The 21,295-nt window shown below is 35.5% G+C and overlaps 1 protein-coding gene across 2 annotated transcripts in view; it reads left to right on the forward strand.

Moving 5' to 3' along the window:
* The window catches only part of PRKACB (protein kinase cAMP-activated catalytic subunit beta), a 73,324-nt gene that overhangs the window by 41,780 nt on the left and 10,249 nt on the right, over nucleotides 1-21,295 (forward strand). For both annotated transcript variants that reach the window (XM_062003378.1, XM_010199383.2), the window contains exons 2-6: nucleotides 14,257-14,318; nucleotides 15,205-15,333; nucleotides 19,033-19,131; nucleotides 20,075-20,157; nucleotides 20,707-20,833. In XM_062003378.1, coding sequence (XP_061859362.1) covers nucleotides 14,257-14,318; nucleotides 15,205-15,333; nucleotides 19,033-19,131; nucleotides 20,075-20,157; nucleotides 20,707-20,833 — 500 coding nt within the window. The remainder of the gene's footprint in view (nucleotides 1-14,256; nucleotides 14,319-15,204; nucleotides 15,334-19,032; nucleotides 19,132-20,074; nucleotides 20,158-20,706; nucleotides 20,834-21,295) is intronic.

A 21,295-nucleotide genomic window follows, 5' to 3' on the forward strand; every position in this document is an offset into this window, starting at 1 on the left:
TTTTAGAAACGTACGGGTGTTTGTTTTGTGGGGATATTTGAATGTTCTCAGCTGTTCTTCCTACGTCACTGCAACTTATTAAAAGTTGGTGTAAGGTTGTAGGTAGCAGATAGTGTGAGTTTACTCTTGAAATAAGAAAAAAACTATTTTACTGTTCAAGTGAGGGAGCCCTGGCACAGGCTGCCGGGGGAGGGTGTGGAGTCTCCTTCCTTGGAGGTCTTCAAGACCCGCCTGGACGCTTTCCTGTGTGACCTTATCTAGGTGGACTTTAGCAGGGTGATTGGACTGAAGGGTCTCTGAAGGTCCCTTACAACCCAGACCATTCTATGATTCTGTAAGTTGAAAGCAAAAGCACTATTTAAATTACTGAAAAAAGTTTGGAAAGTGACATCTTAGAATTTTTGTTGGTTTAGGTTTAAGGTAAAGTTTTGAGGTAAAGTCTATTTGAAAAGAAAGTTTATATATTTACACCTTCTACTGTAATGAAATACTGTCACAAGTCTGTTTCTGTGCATGTCCTTCAACAAGCAGTTTCTGTTGAAGCTATGGGTTTGCTGAAGGGGAAGGAACTACTGCTTGATGGTTGGACTTTGTGTTTGTGTTGTCAGTTGTGTTGTGGGTTTAAGTAATGTGCCACGTGGTCTATGGCCTTAGGGTGTTTTCAGGGTCGATTGTGAAATTTTAACATCTTTACTTTGTTATTTTGATAAGTAAACCATACAGTTTTTCTAACATGCCTTGGATTCCTAGTTGATACATGAAACAGATGACTGTGTTTTGTAAAATCCTCAGAATCCGGTAGAGCAGAGATGGCTTAGGGTACTGTGGACCTTGGAATCTGTTTTAAAAAGTTTGCAGAGTGCACGTGTGATTGTACAGCCTGATCTGGTAAGCAGGTCAATTGTGCTGCACAGCCAAAGAATGAAAGGGATGTGATGGTAGTCAGCTGAATTAAGAATTGTATACATCATTCTGATGTCTTCACTATGACTACTTGCAACTACATGAAACCTACATTTTGATATTTGTTTTGTTTTCTTAGTTGCTTGCTGCTCTTTGAATGATTGAAATGCAAAAGGAAAGGAGAATTCAGTTGCTTGGTTCTGAATGTAGATGCAGTAAGATCAGTGTGAATATTTTATTTGTGAAGTGATAGAAAAAAAATCCAAATCTGCATAATAAGAGCACACATGAACAGCCTGGATAACTGAAATGGTCAGAAGAGTCACCACGAGTGCATATTTCTGTTATCCTCATAGTCTGTATATTGCAAGTGGATGGGTGGTAAATAGTCAAAAGAATATTATTTGGTCTCTGATTCAGAGTAGTATCAGTATACTTTCAAATACTGTGGAATGACATAGAGATTTAGCTGAATAATTATTATATATGTAGAGAAAAATACTTGTGAAATATGAAATAACATACAGAGTACATTGTGTGAATTGATTAAAGCTTTAGAATAACTACTAGTTGGGTACAAGTCAACAGATAATTCTGGGCTACAGTTGCCATGGAAACAACCAGTGCTTGATATAATTGAGAACATCTTAAAACCTCCTGGTGTTTGCATGCTTTTTTCCCCCTGCCATTTTGAGTTGCTTTAGACATGAATAGGTAGCGTTGGTCAGAACAGAAGTAGTTAATAAGCAAAACCAAATACCCGTGTCCTGAATATTGATTTTGGTTTACTACTGCTGCTTGTGCTTCGTAGGTTTTTTTTTTTTGCATCACAAGGAGCTCATAAGATAGAGCAGCTCTCTGGATTCTGTGTGCTCTCTCTTTCCAGTTAGTGTATAAGTGTGTTTAGAGATTGAAGCACTGATTTGATAGAGATTAACATATTTCATCAACTGTTGGATTAATATTAGGAGCAATATGTTTCAGAAAACTGGCTTTTCAGCATGAATGGTAAGTCTTTTCTATTGCCTTTGACACTATGTTTTTGTTCCATCTTCTCAATCAGGATAAATCTACCAGATTTCCTTTCTTGTCTGCATAGCTGCATCGACTACTGATCTCTTTGTTTTTGTAATCGACTCACTGCGTGTTTCTATTAAAAATCACTAGGTTTTATTAAACATTTTGATTTGCATAACTGGTATTTAGTATTTGAAATTTTATTTTAAAGCTTTCTCTTGGAAATAACTGTTACTAATCATTAAGAAAGACATAGAATCTTTTTGGTACATTTGATAATTATATACATGCCAGCTCGTTTAATTTTGTGCCACTCATAATAAATTATTTTATGTGAATTAATACAAATCAAAAAGGCCTTCTGAAATTATTGTAACTGTCACATAAAAATTCAAAACTAGCTTTTGTTGTGTTTCATCTGAGCCAGTGTATTCTTCTGTAGTTTTTATTCTTTCTAAATGGTGGGATAGCAGAATAGTTGAGATCATTTGTGGAAGTAGGGAGGGAGTCTCATTTGAAATGAGATACTAATAGATCTCGTAAACTTACCAGGCAGGTGGGGTTTGGGTTTTTTTTTTTTTTTCCAAAACCACTGTGACTGGTTATAATGAAGTACTTTGAATGTAATCAAATTATGAAGTACTGCATTCTTACTTGGAATTTTATTGAAAGCTGCCTCTAAATATATAAACTCCGTACATTTATTTCCTTAAAAAAAAAAGTCCTTTGAAAATTATTTGAAAAAAAGCCTAAATATGTCAATTTCCGAAACCATGCTTTTTTGTTTCAAGCAGATAGTCTGGAGATTTAGAAAATGACTTGAGACAGTTAGAAATTGCTTGAAAAGAAAAGCCACGTAATATGTATGGGATTTGTGTGTCTCAATGTCTGTGTTTTGCTCTACCTTTCAGATTTAAAGGACCATTTTTATGAAGGTTTCACTTTTGTACATGGCATGAGATAGAGTGGGAGGAGTCATCCCACTGTCTTATCTAATATCAGCTTATATATCTTCTTGTACCAATATGTTGAGGTCAGTCTCCTCAGAATGAAAAGCGTGGCTGTCGTTTGCTTGCTAGGTACAATTACAAATGTGAAAACTGGTACAGTTATAAGGCAAGGTTTTAGAACTTTGTATGTACATTGTGGAGACATGTTACAGCATCATGGCTGTTCACGTAAGCTCAAATGCAGGCTGTCTCTGAAAAAGAAGGCCCAGTCCCTGGTGTGTGCTTCCTGCAGCCCTTGGGAGAAGCTGGCAGGTGGGGAGCTGATGTGGCCTCACAGGCTCCAGGTTGACCTGTGCTCACACTGCAGGGGTGCAGCAGCAGCTAACCTCCCCATGACACCTGCCCATGCTCAGCCTCTCTGGAAAGGGGGGGATGAAACTACAACCTCACTGCCTCGTTTCCTCAATATCACAAAGCCACCTTCATCTGCTGATGGGGAGGTCTCTTGTTAGGTCAGAAAGTCTCTGCCTTGCACTAGTTACCAGACTGGGTTCTCTGTCATCTTTGTTTCTCTTACAGTTAGGTTGTAACTTCTATAGGAATTAAGGTTTGTGGAAATCGGCTCAATGAATTTTGAATTTTGCTGCTTCGGTGGGCTTTTTACCTTTGGTATTTTGTTATAACTGATTAATTTTAAGGGAATAAATTTAATACAAACTATATGAAAAAGAGGTTGCAGGTGTTTTGTTGATTGGTTTGGTTTGGGGCTTTTTGTGGAGGTGAGGGGGGCAGGGTGTTGTTTTCTTTTCCTTGGGGCTTTACTCTGCAGTTTGCATCTGTAGATTTCATTCATCTTGACATCCAGGCTCCCAGTTCCATTAAAAACAGAAATAAATAGCTGCAGATTTTACCAAGTGTCAGATCCCAGTCAAAAAGATCAATAAATGAGAAGTCTAATTTTGACAAGAGAAAGGTGACTGTCTCCTGCTGCATCACGTGAGAATTGGGTTAAGTCTTCACTATGAATGTTTACCCATGTAAACCACTTGTGCTTCTCAGTGGACCTTTATGTCTGTTTTGACTGCAGCAGTGTTCTGCTACACCCTGTCAGTGGATAAAATCAGATTCTCTCTCTGTGAAAGATTGCCAAGATGCAAGTGAAACCTTGATTAAAAAGTGATATCTTCAGTTTTTCTTTCTTCTTTTTTCTTTTTTTTTTTTTCCTTGAAAGAAGGAAAAACTATTTCTTTTTTTCTTTGGTTTAAAGGTTTTGTTTGAAGAGCAGAACCTTGGAAGGCTGAGTAACTTTAGTAGCCTCAGCTCCCAATTCTGAAAGGTGCTAATCTACTAGATCTTCTGTTTCATTGTGAATAGGTTTAATACTCTCAAGTATCACCCAAGTACATAACTGGGCTGCTACTTTCAAATACTACCAACAGAGGTAAATGCTGATACATTTACATTCGTAAGGCAGTAATTACCAAATATGTGTGCAGACAGGTGGAGCAGTGTGAGGAAATAACACTGATAGACTCTGCTGAATTATTGTCCAGCTTTGTGTACATAAGAGAACAGGAAAGTTTCAGGAGTAAGAGTGAAGGTAGGTAGTGCAACTGTTTTAGTTATTTGCATTGGGAACATATTTTAAGGTCATGGGACAACAAGTACCAACTAACGATTCTCACTGCTGAAAAGACCGTAGAAAATGGAAGGATGCCATGGAATTTCCAGGTGCCAGAACTATACATCTTCCTATAGGCGTCTCATGGGAAAAAATGGCTTCTTCCTTTAAAAAATTTCCCAGTGTTACTTGGTATATTGTAACCTTGCATTTCTTTTACCATGACTTACTCTTGTCCTCTTTCTTAAATCGCTTGTGTGTATTTTGTTACCAGAAAGACTTTCTTCTTTCCTTGGTTTTTAGTTTACATGTCAAATAGAATTATTTGTTGCTGGTTCCTCTAAGAGCTACTGCTAGTACTGCTGTTGCAGGCCAAAGTTTGCAACAGGAATTTCTCAGCTTCAATTATTGAAGTTCTTAGGGGCAGTTTTTTAACTTGAATGGTTTTGGCGTTTTCCTTTGTTCATGATAGTTGCCGATGGACTACTGCAGCCCATTAAGATTTCACGTGGTGTAGTTTTTGCATATAATTTTTTTGCAGTATTTCCAACTCAATTTTCTACAAGTTCTGTGTCTGACTTTTATCCAAATATGCATTGACTTCAGCCACTTTCTCTCTTAAGTTCCATTTGTTATCAGAATGGGTAGTAAACACTCTTACCTACTTTTTCGTCTTCCCTAATCCCCAGGCAAACAAAAACTTGTTGTTCGCCCAATGTGTTGAATTGTGAAATGTGTTTATTTACAGAAGACTTCCTTATTCAGGAAGTAAACCTCTGCTATGTAAGGTTATAAATGAACTTCTCCTGCTTGGCTAGTTACTGCAGGCAGCCCTTTCCTGTAAATTTTGAAAGTGTGTTCTGTGGGAGATATGTCAGTATAGCGATGTGTCAGAATCTCAAATCTTGCAAAGAGATGAAGAGCTGTTTTGCTGATTTACCCTGACAGCTGTGAAGATGTGTCTTGCTGATTGCAGCATATGTATATGAGAACTTCTGGAGTTTTTTTTAATGCAAGGGTTGGGACAAAGTAGATTTGTGGGAAGTGGATTTAGACATGAGTGCAGTTAAACCAAGATTTATCTGTCTACCATTATTTTGATGCCATGTATGAATTACTTTAAAAAAGAAAGAAAAAAAAGACACGAGTTGCTCTTTTCAAGTAACTTGTAAAACACATCCATACAATTAAGAGACCCTACAGTTGTCTAATTTGAAGTGTAAGGAAGAAACAAGTTTAGTAAAACTTGGGATACTTCTAAAGAAAAGGTTATTTTTTGCATGTATATATCTAGTATTGAGAGCTATGCCTGCTTGGAGGGAATTTATTAGTCAATATGCAGATCAGATCAACTACCTGCAGATTAATACTTATTGTTGCTAATTATCTAACCATAAAACATACTCCCAGTGTTAGCTGACTGAACAGTTACAAAGAGGAAAGATGAGGCAGTACTGTGAGAGGAAGTTTGGTGCTAGGTAGCTAGCCATTACCTTAACAGTGCAGAGGTGTGGATATCTTAATGAGAGGAAGACTGCAGCAGGTGCTGTAAACAGTTTCGTGGTATGTGATTTTGACTTCTAAGAGGAAAATCTGATTATTTTTTATATTTATGTTTAACAACTAGATTATGCTAAAAACCTTTTTTCAAGAATACGGTGCATTCTCAAGATATTTTATGGTAGTGTCCTAGAAAATTTTGTTCTTGGAACTCATCCTTAGAATGTGGTTTTCTTTTTTTTTTTTCTTGATCTCCCCACATGGTAACGATGGAAATACATGCACTGCAGAAACAAGAGATGTTTGAATTTTCACAGTTTCTACACAGTTTTCCATGTTCTTTGTAAAATAATTCCTGCTATATTTCACACAGGAAGACTCTCTTTTATGCTGTAGGTCCTGTAGTAGTTGCAACATTTTAGACTGCTTGCTGCATAAAGTTCAGCGACAACTATAGAGGATGGTACTACACAGATGAAGCTTAATTTCTAATTGCTCACAAAGCACATCCGTGTATGATAGTCGAGGATTTTACAGGTTAAGATTTCTTCACGTAACCTTTTCTTTTCTGTAGGAACTACTTTTATGTGTAGGGAGTGCCAAGTCTTGCATTTGAAAGTAATTGTATTAAAAACTTCTAATTTATTCATTTGAAATTTTAATTTAAAAGGATTGTCTAGTACATTAATTGAAAATGAATAGCTTAAAATTAGAATTATTTCTCAGAAGCTCTTTTAATAGTCAGTGCCTTACTTTTATGATCAAGCTACACCAGCACAAACCAATGCTCCTTCAGAAAAGGAGATCTCCTGCCCCATACATATTTGTCTGTTTCCACTCTGCATCTTTGTTCCATCATCCAGGAGAAGCATTCATATGATGAAAAGAACTTGGAGCTGCATGGATTAAAATTAGCTTTCCTTGTACTTCCCTGACTTCTGTCCATTATTTTTCATCTGGCCTAATTCCATGACCTGGCTTGGCCATCAGCCACAAGGGTCTTTTTGCTCTTTCAAGAAAGGTCATGATAGTGAGGGAGGAATGAGTGACTGGTGGAAGGCCAGGACTCCAGGGTATTTTTTATTTATACCAGCCCATACTGAATGCTGAACTGTGGCCTAACAAACCAAACTGCTGTTTCTTGGACTTTTAAGCCTGAAAGCATGTGAATTGTTGGAAGAGTTGAAGCTGATTTACAAATGTTTTATTTCTGGCAGTCTGAAATAATTCCCTTCAATGAACACTTGAAAGGCAGAAAGAATGTGAGAGCACCTCATTTCCTTAGGCTAAAACTTAGTTTTTACATGTTCCAGAACTAAGTGGATACTAGTTCTAACTGGTCAATTTGAAGAACTGTAACGAGGGAAAAAAAAATCAACTGTAATCAATCAGCAAAAGGTTGCCAATAACACTTCCATTTGAAAGAAAAGATTGGACAAGACAGACAGGTGCCACGCTGAAGACCCAAAATACCTGAAGGGATAGAACAGCTCTCTCCCTCTGGGATACTGCGGTGGACTTCAGGTCATGTCCTGTGCTTGAATGTTCAGATAAAGCTATTGAGCTTGTCTGCATTGAGGGAAGTCTTACATGTAATCAGTAATTTGGGATTTGAATAATAAATCCCAGATTGGTTCATAAGTTTTGGTTGGTTGTTGCAGTTTTTTTTGATATTTAGTTAATGAAGTATATTCATGTATAAATTTTGATGAACGTTGGATCTGGATTCTCTTTTAGATTATGAAAGAGTTTTTCTCTCATCTGTTAATTTTTTTTGGTGGAAAATGATTGAGTCAGGACATCTACACATGCACAACTCTGCTGAGCAAAGCTAGTACAAGACTCGATTGTGTTCATGACTGAATAAATTTTCTGATTTACATTATATATTTCGGAACTTGTAAACAAAATTTCAGGGATTCACATTTTAAGTGACTTAGTTGGATTTTGTCCTGCCTCCTAGAGTTGTCTCTGTTACATTGTACTTTTGGCATTAGCAGGGATCAACGACTCTGTTTGGACCAGTACTTTATGATTTAAGAAACAGAGTAAGGGAGAGACTGAAAATTAGATTTGGAAATAAAATTTATTTTATTTTCTCTATTAAAAATGGCAAAAGGAAGTCAGTTTGACTGTGACAGTTGTGTGCAGTAGAGTATTTACTGCTCAGAGTTCAGCAAAGAGAAGTATTATCTCTCATAGCTGAAAACCTGGCTTCTGTTTTGGTTTGTCTAAATCTGTCACATCTCTTGTGCAGGCTGTTACTGACTAGCCAGCCAAGTAAAGAGGTGAACATTAAGTAAGAATTTACATCTTAATTATATCCTGTAGCACTGAAAATTAAAATTTAGAAAAGAGGAGAAAGAAGAAAAGCTTGGCTCTGTACAGAGCTTTTAACTGATAAAATATTGACTAGCTCAAGACTTCAAACTCATAAACAGGATTAAAGCAAGACTTTGCCTGGGTTCCAGATTTTTATTTGTAATGGATAAGAATGATTTGAGTTTTACAGTTGATGCAGAATGTCCTTGATATGCTTCCCCTCAAAATCAGTTTCTAGTGCTCTTTTCTAGTCTTTAGGCACTATAGCTGTAATTGGTCTTAACTTACTGTTTTTCCTGTTCGTCATCATTTTTCTTCATGGTTTTTCTGTGCTCTGGCTTCTCCACTTCTTAGTGATCCTTCCCAGTATTCTGTGGAAGTGTTTTCAATGTAGAGTTAGAATATTAGCATTTCCATTTTAATAGCAAAATTATATGTAGTTAATAATTCTTACATGATCATTCAATTACTAAGAATCTTTAGGTGTTGAATTCCAGCAAATGGGATCTTTAGAACTCCATATTTTTGGTTGGGAAAGGGGAGTGAGGGGTGGTGTGTGTTCATTTGTTTGTTGGTTTGCTCTGCATCACTTATTTAAACTCAAAACCTTCCTCTCAGTAAAAAACTTGATAAATTAGATATTAAATTGATGCAGAGTTCACTAATCTCATTGTAATGATTTTACAACTCTTGAAACACAAACAAAACCAAATTAAAGCTGAGTTTTTCACAAGAGCCAATAAGAATGTCTTACTGCAGTGTTAAGACAAGACTGACTTGCCCTGTATCAGGTTTATGTCACTTTGGACTTTTTTCTCCACCATTTTCATTTTGTGAGAAACAGTATTTTGTTCTTGTTGATGATCTGTTTCAGTGATACTATTGTAATTTGCATTTTGAAGTGTTTCCCAGCTGTTAAAATGTTAACTGGTGCTCACACCAGTTCCTTTAAGTGTATAATAATATTTAACAGTTAGTTGTGTACATGTTCAAACAGTTGCCAGAGTAGACAGATCTTCTTGTAAGCCATGTGATATTATTCCTGCTAATCCAAAGAGGAATTTTAAAAAATTTAATAGGTTAATGGTTTAAGAACAGTACTTAGAACTTGAAGTGTTCTCACTTGCTTCTGAAATGTGGTAGCCACAGTTGATTGAAGCATCTATATATATCTTGATAATGTTAAAGACTATAAATAGTGTTTTCATAAAAATTAAATGTACATATATATATTTACCAGAATCTCTTAATACATGTGTATTTTTTCATTAAATGAAATTTGGAGATTTAATTAAATAGATCATTTAATTCCAGACTTTGAGTGGTTATATTACAGTTCTGGAACAAAAATTGAATTGTATTTTGATAAAGGGCATTTTAAATACCAGAGATTGGCATTTAGCACAGCAGATGGGGGTTTGTAGTGGTGTCCAATGTTTAGTCATAATCAATTTAGCTCTTGCTTTCTTGCCATGAATCCTATCCAAATACTATTTTTTTTTTTCTCCCCTTCTCCCCCACCAAAAAAAAAAACCCAACCCAAAACCAAAACAACCCCAGTTGTGGCTTGCTGATTCTTGTGGGAGATGTGCTTGAGAATAACAAATAGAGTGCATGTGGGAGGTGAGACAAAAGCAAAGTAATTCATGATAATTCTCAGGACTGTTCCATCTATGACACCTTCCCCTCTGCCCTCATTGCACCCCTGCGACTGAGAGGTCCTAGGCCTTTTCATTTTTTTTCTGGAGGTTTTCTCTGATTCACCCACTCTTAAACAGTGTTTTAGGCCAGAGTACTGTTTATAGCACTCATGCACTTTGTTAACAATTTTTTTTATAAGCCTGCTAACTTTTCAGACAAAAGTTAATCTATAAACCACAAATATACTGTGTATTGTGTAATATACTGTTAAGTAACAATATCCTACTGTTCAGGGGTGTATTCAAGGGAGTTTTTGTTTTGTGTGTGGCATGGTTTTTTACTGTGTTTGGGGTTTGGCATTTTTGTAATACCTCTTTGTGTGCCATTATTACCTAGGAACCTCTGGATGTTGAGTTCCACTTCCCTTAAAAATAGCTTCCAGCAGACTCTCCTTCCTTGTAGCTTATTGCCATGTTGCCTTGGTTCCGAGTACAGCTCTCCCCAGGCCCAGTCTCACACCACCCATGATAAAAAAGGAGACAACTTATTCCTTGCCCGGTTGTGTGTGCACTTGTAGCATTTCTTCTGACCAGGATTTGAAGTAAAGCAGACAGAGGTTACAAAACTGCTTGAAGTCTTTCAGCTGTGACTCCTCAAACATCACCCCATTTCTTACCACCTTTCTCTGAATCTCCCTAGATTTTCTAGTATATGCTTTGGATGTTTGCGTTGCATCAACCTTTCTTCTCCTTTCAATGATTGCTCTTGCTGGTCTCAGAATGCTAGGTTTGTACTGTGTGTTTGTGCTTACCTAATCTCTGAACCACTGGTACGTCCTCTGTAGTTCTAGCTGATGTCCTTCTGGATGCATCCAGTTGTTTGGACCAGTGCTGTTACTCATGCTTTGCATTCTCCTTCCAGTATCTTCCCTTCTTGAGCCAACAGCTTTTAGTCCTTTAGTTTCAGCTTCCTTTGCTCCAAATTATGCTGTACCAACAAAACCAGTCTGAATATGGTCTGTTTGCTGGTCTTTGCTTATACCCCTTGTATCTTCACTCAGCTATATATGGGTGATCCTTGGTGGTCTTCTGTGTTTATGGGAAGCTGTATATCAACATCTCTTTCCCGGGTTCTGTTTTTCTGACAGTCTCACAGAGTTAAATCATACTTGTATGGTGCTCATCTGAGATTCCGTATGCATTCTGTCCAGGCTTCCATATGCATTACAGTTTGCATACAGCACCCTCAGCTGTGAGGTTTACACTTTTCAAGGGGTTTTGTTGCTGTTGTTGGATAATGGGACTGAAGTTTGATTGTGACTTTTTTTGGAGACTGCTTGCCATTTGTGTTCTGCACCACATGCTATGCAATTCACACATGCTGTCTTTTGGAACAAAGTGCTAAGTAGTGAGAAGATTACCCGATCACAGGTGTTACTGTGATCCAGCATGCTGGGATGAAGATAGACATACTTTTGTTAAGAGCAAATCTTTGGATATGTGTGTTTTGGAATAGATTAATTATGAAAGTTACCAACTTGATCTTCTGAAGTTTTGTAAGCTGTGCTTATTTCTGTAATACATCATCTTTTTTCATACTGAATTTAACTGCTTTTGGAGTTTTTTTTCCCTCTCTTTTCTTTGCTCAAACATTCTGTGATTTAGCATGAGTCATTCTGTCTGTGTGGGGAAGAAGCTGATTTATTACAGGGTCTGTTCTTGAGTGGGGAGGGAAAAGGGGGGAATGTATTTGTGTTTTCTGTGTTTGTTGTGGAAATGCATAAAACTTTTTTTTTTTCTTCTCTTTCTTTCCTCTCTTCATCATCTCATCTGTGTGGGTGAATGTTCCTGCAAACCCTTGGGGAACCTATAGAGACTTTTGGTATGCTCATTCCTTCATTAGTGCCCAAAGTCACAGATGCTAGGGACAGTTTAAAGACTAGAAAAGCAAACAAGAGTCACATCATCTCAACATAAGGTGGCTAAAAATGTGCACTTGAGGAAAACTTCAGAGTCATCATTTAATAGACTTATTTGTTTGCATCATCACAGTAATTCCAATGGCCACTACTATCCAGTTGGCATAAATTTTGATTCTCCATTTGAAAAGTGGAAATGAAGTGTGTTCTCCTCTAGCAAGAACTGATATTTTGTGATGTACATATAATTTTCAAAAGTATCTATCCTATTTCAAATTATAAGCCCTGTTTTCAGAGGTGACTGAAATCACCAGTTTCCAGCTGGATCACATCTTTTTCATAAACAGCATTTTGTGTTCCATAAGTAGAATGGAGACAAAGATGACTATGTGTAAATGTCATTGTATATTTTTATAAATATTGCATAATTATATTTCAGTGCAAAATATGTGGAAATTTAAAATATTGGTTTATATGAACAAAGGAGATAGCATGAAGAATATTTAAGACATCTACTGTAATATGAAAAAAATAGACTAGTTATTTAATATTTTGGTTGTGCCCTACACTTTTAAAGTTAAAATTCACTTCTAAGCTATACCCACTTAAGTTTGGCAGCTCAACTTCTCAATAATCTTGTGGGTTTTTTTAATGTCATTAAGAGAAAATAATATTCATACTATTTTGACATAAATTGATATTTTAAAAACTTTATCAGTAGTTGTTACTTTATGAAATCATCTCTTCTCCAAATGAAAGATTGTCAGGCATGAATTGGACATTGTTAGCTTCCTTTTTTGTCTGTTGTTAAATTATTTCATGCTATGGGAAATCCGGTCCATTTCTCGAGTTAGGATCATTAAAAGTCATTACATGAGTGACCTCCATAATTCAGAAACAATGGAAATACTTTTCACACGAGGGATAAATATATCAAATATTTTTACTGATTACCCACAAAAATATTTTAACTCTCAATGAGTGTTTTAATACCAATTTTAAATAGTTTCCTAAATACAAACTCTTCTGGTTTTCTTATTCTACTTAATCATAGGTTTAGAGTAATAAATACATGCCTCTTCTCTGATACCACTTGCTTCTCTTAAAATAAAATTACCAAGTGGATATCATGCTTTAAGAACTTTTCTAACCTTTAGGTCTGCCAGAACTTTTGACAATTTTTCTGAAATTCACATTCTATTTGCTGCTCCATGAGAGCCAGTGCTGATGGGAGTGATAGTTGAGTCCCATAGCACACTTAAGGGAAGGGAAGGGAAGGAAAAAAAAGTAAAAATCCATGGCTAGCTTTCTCCAGGGCTGCCATTTTTTTAGTGCTACTGTACCAGTAATAGAAGAGAATTTTTGAAAACTTCTGTGTTTAGACATTTTATTTAGTATTCTCTGAAAAGTGCAAAAAAATTCTGGTTAATCAGATGATTGTTTATAACCCCTTATAAAACTAATATGACCATCAGAAGATAAAATAATGTTGGCACATTGCTGAGTTTCTTTAGAAATTGCTTGTGGAAAGACATCAGAGTACACAATATCCAGTTATTAATGTTACATGAAGGGAAATGATTCAGAGAACACAAAAACAGTATGATATCTTCTTCTTGATTCTGTGACTCTTTCAAAACCACATCTGAAACACCTCCCATTTTTGACTGCATTGAGTGACCTGCATTGATCTGGCTGATAATTGACATTCAAAAAAAATAGAACAGCTGAAAGGTGATCTGAATGAAATATGGTGGTGCACATTTTAAATAGTCATCCAGTGTTTTGCTAGTGTATGTTCCTTCAATTTCAATAGCAAATCAATTTTAGAAATACAAATTCTCTGACTGTGGGCATGCCTAATGTGCAGTGTTGATGTAGCCCTGTGCTTTGTCTTTGCTTGCAGTAACGCTGTCAATTTGGTACTTGAGCTTGCAAACAGCCTTTAAATAAAGGTGATGAGGGGAAAAAGATTAGATTGACATTATGCTTAATCAGCTGGAAGAAAATGTAACTTTGATTTAACAAAGTCTGTCTTTGTGGAATGTCTATTTATAAATGTCAGATGTTTGTGATTTTTTTCCCAAATTAATGTTTTACATCACCTTAAAGCCTGCTTGCGTATACAGTATTGTGACATATTAGAGCTGGCATAGTTTAAGAAATTTATGTAGAATAATGTAGTTACTCCAGAAAGCTTAGAGATCACCTGGAGATATTGTAGAAGTTGTAGAGGCATTGGTGCTTGCTTTCATACACGGTGAAAATAGCATATTACGAGTTGAAGAAAGAAGTTGGTAATGAAGTTTTTGTGAACAAAGCATCTCCATTGCATCCATGATGAATTAAATTAATTAAAATGTACTTTTTTTGTGTGTTTTCAGTGAAAGAGTTCCTAGCCAAAGCCAAAGAAGACTTTTTAAAAAAATGGGAAAGCCCCCCTCAGGTATTGGTCATTTAAGTTTTCAATAGTTTTTTCTACTGCATGTTTTTTTATAATGTTATCAACTTGTTATGAGTCTGTAATGAGCAGCACAGAAAACAGAAATAAGTTTAATGCAATTTTAGAAGAAATTCCTATTTTGAATGTCAGTTTCGTTGTTGAAGTTCACCAGTAAAGACTCTCAGATCTTCTCCAGATTTGAGCAACTGAAATGCTCATACTGAACAACAGCTTATTGAGAATGATGTTCACCATCAGCTTCACAAGACTCAAGAACTGTTGGAGTGTTTTAAGTGGCTTTTTATAACAGTAATCATTGGCACATCTGTTTTCTCCATGACATTAAGGGTATTAAGTCTACTGCACAGGACTTGAGGTCAGGTTAAGGAGTTCGTTAGAGAAAAGCTTTTTAAAAGCTTGGTGTTTTGAAGAAGGGTCATTGTTTTTAAAGCAGCTTTTGAAATGCTATGGTAATGAATATCTGAGGAAAATTTACTCAATGGTGTGCTCTTCAGACAACTTTCACTTAGAACTGTCTCTAGAGCGTGGGGGTTTCTGTGTTTGTGAAGCATGGGGGGTTTATTCATCTGCGTGTCAAATTTCATGATCTATGTACTGCTAGATGTTTCTTACTAAGCATGTGTCATCTGTATGGACAAATTATAGAGATGTTGATAAAATTCATTTAAGTTTTTCTGTTTTAATGTGTGCAGTGGAAAATCTCTTACCAAAATTTGACAGGAAATTATAACAGTATAGTTTACTATAGTTGTCTTTAATAAATGTAATTTTACTCAGTTGTCTTTCATAAGTGATTTCAGTTCATACAGTTAGAATTTTCTTTGGGTATTGGATGGTAAATAATGTCATTGTATCCTTGTACATGTAGAATACTGCTGGCCTAGATGATTTTGAGAGGCAAAAAACCCTTGGAACAGGATCATTCGGGAGAGTTATGATGGTGAAACATAAATCTACAGAACAGTATTATGCTATGAAGATACTGGACAAACAGAAGGTTGGTGTAATTTACAGTGTTTTTACTGATGTAAGAGTTTGATGTAGACAAAGATCTGGCAACTGGTGGATCAACTGTGTTGTACTTACTGTTGTTTTGCTTAATGTGCTTGGATACTGGCGATTCTTTAAATGCTTGACTTCAATTTTTTAGCCAGCAGATTCCATTGTTGGGATTGTGTAGACTTTTAAAATGACCAATATCATAAATGGCAAACTAAAAAGGATCTAAACAGTGTCCAGAGCATTCATAACATGTTACCAATGAAAGTATTTGCTTAGCTTTTGTAAGGTGGTCTATATCTTCTTTATCAAAAGTAAAATGTAGTGCTCTTGTTAAATAAGTAAATAACGCTTTTACAGATTTTACAAGGTACAGTTCTGTAAGACTCATTGGATGAAAATTTTAAGAATTTCTGATTTTTGGACCATAATTTAACAAATTATTTGCATGAATAATTTCTCTATTCTTCATGCCATGATGTATTATTTTTTAATATTAATTATTATGTAAGAATATGTTGTATCTGAAGTAACTGCATAGAGAGTACGGTAATATCTCAGAACAGCTTGCACACAATAGACAATATCTGTGTTGAAAATATAAGTGCTGTAGTCTGAATCTGTATTGTTACTCTAGTCTGATTTGTTTAACAGTTTATTCCTCCTGGGTTAAGTAAGTGATGTTATTCAATAAAATTTAAATTTTAAAGAAAACAGAATTCCAGAACGCTCAGAAGTATTTTAAAATAATTTACCAATGCCGTTAGTTTTTAAGTGTTTTGACAAGTTTTTCAGAAGTACGTTATTTAGATTAATAGATTCTAAGATCCTTAATATAAGACCTCCTACTTTTTAAGGCATTATACGTAACTTTTCTGCTGTGTAACAAAAATCACATTAAGAAAATATCCATCTGGCATAGAGAACTTAGTAATCAGCAACTGACAAAATTAAAAGTCAGTGTTGCCTCAACTCGGACTCTTGTACCTTAGGCATTATTACATTCCTGAGCAATTTTATATATCAGAACTATGGCAGTGACATAATCACACCTTTTCCCTGAGTTGCAGTTCCACTATTCTCTACATGTGATTCAAGGTCCCAGACCTTGAATCATGTGTCATTTAATTAAAGATTGCTTTGTAACATCAGAGAAAAAGAAACTAAACTTACCTTTTAATGTTAATTCTGGCTTTTTTCTTTTTTCACTTGGAGAAAGCTCAATTCTCTACAGTTTCAGCACTTTCCTGTAACAATGATTTCCAACTTTTATTTAAAAAAAAATCCAATTAAATTGAAAAGACATTCCAACATAGTACAACTGAAGGACAGCCCAGACCATTTCCACCTTTGTGGAAACTTGCCTCATCATTACCTTACTATGGCATCCTGCAGAGAGCCTTGCTTTAACACAAGGTGTGATGAGCATTCCACTGCTGCATGGAGAGCCCATCGTCAAATTTCAGATTTTTAACTGTTATTACTTTGAATAGTTTTTCATGAATGACCAAGTCCTTGTATTTTCCTATATTGGAACAATGTAGGAAATTATGTCTTCAGAAAACTGCCATGAAAATAGTCTGAGAAGCTTAAAAAAAAATATTATGCTCATTGCTACCTCTCGGTCTAAGATAAATTGGAAAGCTATAGCTACAAAACTATCCAGTAAAAGCCAAAATTCACATTTTTAATGATTACTTTGGACTTTCAGTGAAGATTCGCAGGAGTAAAGATGCTTGTATCCAGGCATTGGTCTTCTTGTTAGTAAATGAGACTGTTTTGTCTATAATAAGAAGTCTTGAAGTGTTCCTTTATGAAATACAAGCTATTTCAACTCAACTTATTTGGCACATATGATTATATATTCATGTATTCTATTAGAAATCTATTAGTGTTATATTGATAGCTTTTATTAATTGATAAAAAAATGGGAGGTGTTTTTAGGGAGAACACATTTCCATCGCTTTGTGTATTATAGAAACATAGAGATGCCTGAAACCAGACAATGTACAGACTGCCTAGAATTTTTCATGTACTTGTTACTTGAAACAAGAGAAAGCATATTGTGTGTCCCTTCGCTATCCAGTCTCATCCTTAGTTCATCACAATACAGAAAAAGAAATACTCATGCAGCCAATAGTTTTGTGTGTAGGGCTGTTATTCCTTAATTGTCTGCCTTGATTTAGGAAGGCTGTAATGTACTGTTGCTCACTAGTTTTATTACGATTGATTTTGGAAAGAAAAAATATTGTTAACAAAAACTCAGACACAAACAAGCTGTTGGAGAATCTGCCATTATCTGATATCGTTTGGTCTACAGAAAGCTGTCACTGAACATGCCCTGAGCCTGAGCAAAGCTGTGTTACCTGAGGCTCAAGTTTGATACTATGAAGTGTTAAACTGCAGCTTCAGCCTGGGGTGTTGCTGCCATCACCCTGCAGTACCTAAACAGCAGAAGATGCAGGAAGGGTGGTAAAGTTTTGTCTAGAATTGCAGCTGAATGCTTCAGGGTATCAAACTAAAACCTTAGCTTGCTTGCTTTGATGGTCAAGATAATTCCCACCCCATAGCTTTTTAGGGATGAAGGAGGACATTTCCCACAAATAAGCTGATTTAGGGATCAAATAAAACTTTTGCTCAAAGATCTGTGATTCAAAAGAGATTTAATATTTTTAACTGGATATTTATTTTGTATGGCATTTACTTCAAAACTGTGATGGTGTTTTGTAGGTATTACCTTTTGCATCTATAAATTGATATAACACAGCTTCCAACAGTCAGGGCTGGAATATTTTTCTTATCAGCTATTTACAGTAGTTACATGTTTGGAAATCAAATCTAAAATCGGACTTATTTTGATCACTTTTATAGAGTTTCTTCATGTTTCCAATGGAGGGAAAAAACCAAACACCATCTCTCAAAATGAGACATAGATAAATTGTGCAAGAGGGATTAAGTAAAACAGAAAGAATTGATAATGTAATGTTGGGGTTTAACACAAACAAACCAATTGTTAAGTATTTAGAGCAATGATCAGAAGTCTGCCACTTGCTGCCTTGTTACCAGCTTAACATTACAATGGATTCCAAGAAGGTAGACTTTAAATTTTTTAATACTTTTGTGAAGTGGTTTGCTAAGCAGAAAAGCAAAATTCATTGAAAGGTCTAGTGGAATTAACTCTTGTTTTTGAGAATGGAAATTTTGAACTTGGATTCTCCTCAATCTTCTCACTTGTCTATGAGCTATATAAGATAAGACAGTTTACTTCTGTTCACATGGAACAAAATTCATAATTGAATTTGCCTGACAGTTTCCTGTCTGTCTTAGCAAAGAGTCCAAAGATCGAATGAACTGGATTTTATTGAACTGCCATCTTGCTTCACATGTACCTCCACTGCAAATGCAAACAATTCTTAAGAAAATGTAAAGAGATCTTTTCCTTACTGATTCCTATACTCAACTTCTAATAAGAAACTATTTCCAGAGTTATTTGCAAACTGTGTTGCTTGAGTATTACTGTTTATATTGTTGTTAAACGTTCTAATCCTTTCTCAGCACTACTATTGTACTAGTAATCCACAAGGTTTTTCATTATCTGGGAAGTTGCAAGCTTACTTTCAATTAATTTGCTTTACACTGAAAAATGTAACAACTATAAAATGTCATACTTAAAATGAAGATTTTTTTTTTTCCCTAGGTTGTCAAACTGAAGCAAATAGAACACACACTGAACGAGAAGAGAATATTACAAGCGGTGAACTTTCCTTTCCTTGTAAAACTGGAGTATTCTTTTAAGGTAGTAATTGTTTTGAAAGTAGCTGTTTGGGTTTCAGGGAATATATGCTCAAAATATAAAGACATGTGAATTTTACAGTACAATAGTTCAAGTTTTTTTGTATCCAAGGACGCTTCACTTGATACCGATGCTAGGTCTTAAGCAGGAGTTTCTACACTTGTGTACACACTTGCACATGCCCCAGTTCACCACATAGTGGTTGAAAGAGTATCTGCAAACAAACAAACAAACAAATTAAACACATAGATATTTCCCTTGTTTTGGATGGAAACCGGCTTTTGTACAGCACAGAGCTTTTAGGTGGCATTCTGGCTTTGCGAGAAACCAACAGATGTGTTTCTGTACCAATATATGGAATGGTAAATTTGTAACTGTTCTGCCTATTTTTTGCTTGAGATTTTTACTTGAGGCAGGTCCTAAGGACAGTCTCAACCAATGAAAGACGTAACTTTGAAGTCAACTTCTATCTTCATGATAGTATATGCTAGTCAGTCTGTAAAGAAATTATTTTCATAATTTATGGTGTGATGTGTGTCCTCTGTATTTTAAAAATAATATTTTAAAACCATTTTAAATGAACAAACATATTCTGCCTTAATCTTTACAGTTTTAAAAGTCTGGGGCTAGGGAAGATGAAAATACTTCAGGTATCTTGCCCTCTCTTTCTTTCAGGTCACTTAAACACCATTCTGTGTCAGGAACTCAGTAATTCATTGTATTGAAATTTCCTTTAAAGCAAATTTCTTGAGATATGTGATGGTACTTTTGTCACATGTGTCTGGGCTTTTTCAAGAATTTCTACTTGTGTTGTTATCCGAAGTGTTTGGATGGATGCAGTTTTTCATTTTCATTCTTTAACTTTCATAAAATAAACTGTATGTAAGAATTGTAGAGACTGTAGTATCCCTAATATGTATTTGTGTGTGTTTACTTGCTTGCTTAGGACAATTCTAATTTATACATGGTAATGGAGTATGTTCCTGGTGGTGAAATGTTTTCACATCTAAGAAGAATCGGAAGGTTCAGGTAAGAGTATTAATGACACTGTTCCTTTAAAAAGACTCATGTTGCTAATTTGGGAAAAGGATTTTATAAAATTTGTTAGTATTGAACAAAAAATTCTGAAGAGATAAATGCATTTAAGTTACCCCTCTTTCAGTGGACTTAAACTAGTCAGGCAGTGAAAGATTTGTAGTGACTTCATATTTTTCAGTTAGTTAATGCAGGCATTTTTGATCTATGCATGATAGAATATTGATAGAATCTTAGAATTCCTGTGCATATTGTCACCAAAATTGTTCATAGTTTATAAAAGTAAAATTTAAAGTCTAATCTCTGTATGATGGGATACATTTCTCTTGATTTGCATGTGTGTTTTAGCTGCAAGGCTTAAATTTAGGGAATATGTGTGTCATTTCTAAAATGTTTGCTGTTTGTGCTTTTTTTTTTTTTCTTGTTACACAGTAAACAAATCAGTTAAAAGATACTTAATTTGTCTAGCCCTGGCAGTTACATGATTGTTTTGGTATCTTAGCAGAGCATTGGGGTACTTAATATTCTTTTAATTCTTCACAGTGAACCACATGCACGGTTTTATGCAGCTCAGATAGTGCTAACATTTGAGTACCTCCATTCATTAGACCTCATCTACAGAGATCTAAAGCCTGAAAATCTTTTAATTGATCAGCAAGGATACATCCAGGTATGATATTCTTCATATATTTAGGGAGTGGAGCCTTGTCTTACAGTGTAGGGTTAGGTAATTCTAGCAAATGTCTTTAGAGTAAATGATCTGAAGTGGTCGGCATGTTTGCACATATTCAGGGTGCATTAAAGTGCCCTACTGCTTGGTAACGGGTTAAAACCACTGGATTGTACTTCCTCTGACTAAAATTAAGTATGCACAATGAAGCTGTCTGCAGCTGAGAGAGTTGTCAAGGTTTCCCTTCGAGTCTCTGGTGAGAAGTAGGTGATTACATGACTCTGTTTCATCTGACCTATTTTATATATGTGCTCTAGAACAAGATGAAAAGTACCCTAAAATGTCTGGTTCTCTGCATTGTCTAAATAAGTAGTTTAGATTAGACAGATATCAACAAAAACGCTGTAACAATTTCAGTCAGATGAATCTCACCCGTAGAGAGTCCTGACCTCAGCATATCTG

This window comes from Colius striatus, chromosome 10, assembly GCF_028858725.1.
Source record: "Colius striatus isolate bColStr4 chromosome 10, bColStr4.1.hap1, whole genome shotgun sequence".
NCBI lineage: Eukaryota > Metazoa > Chordata > Aves > Coliiformes > Coliidae > Colius > Colius striatus.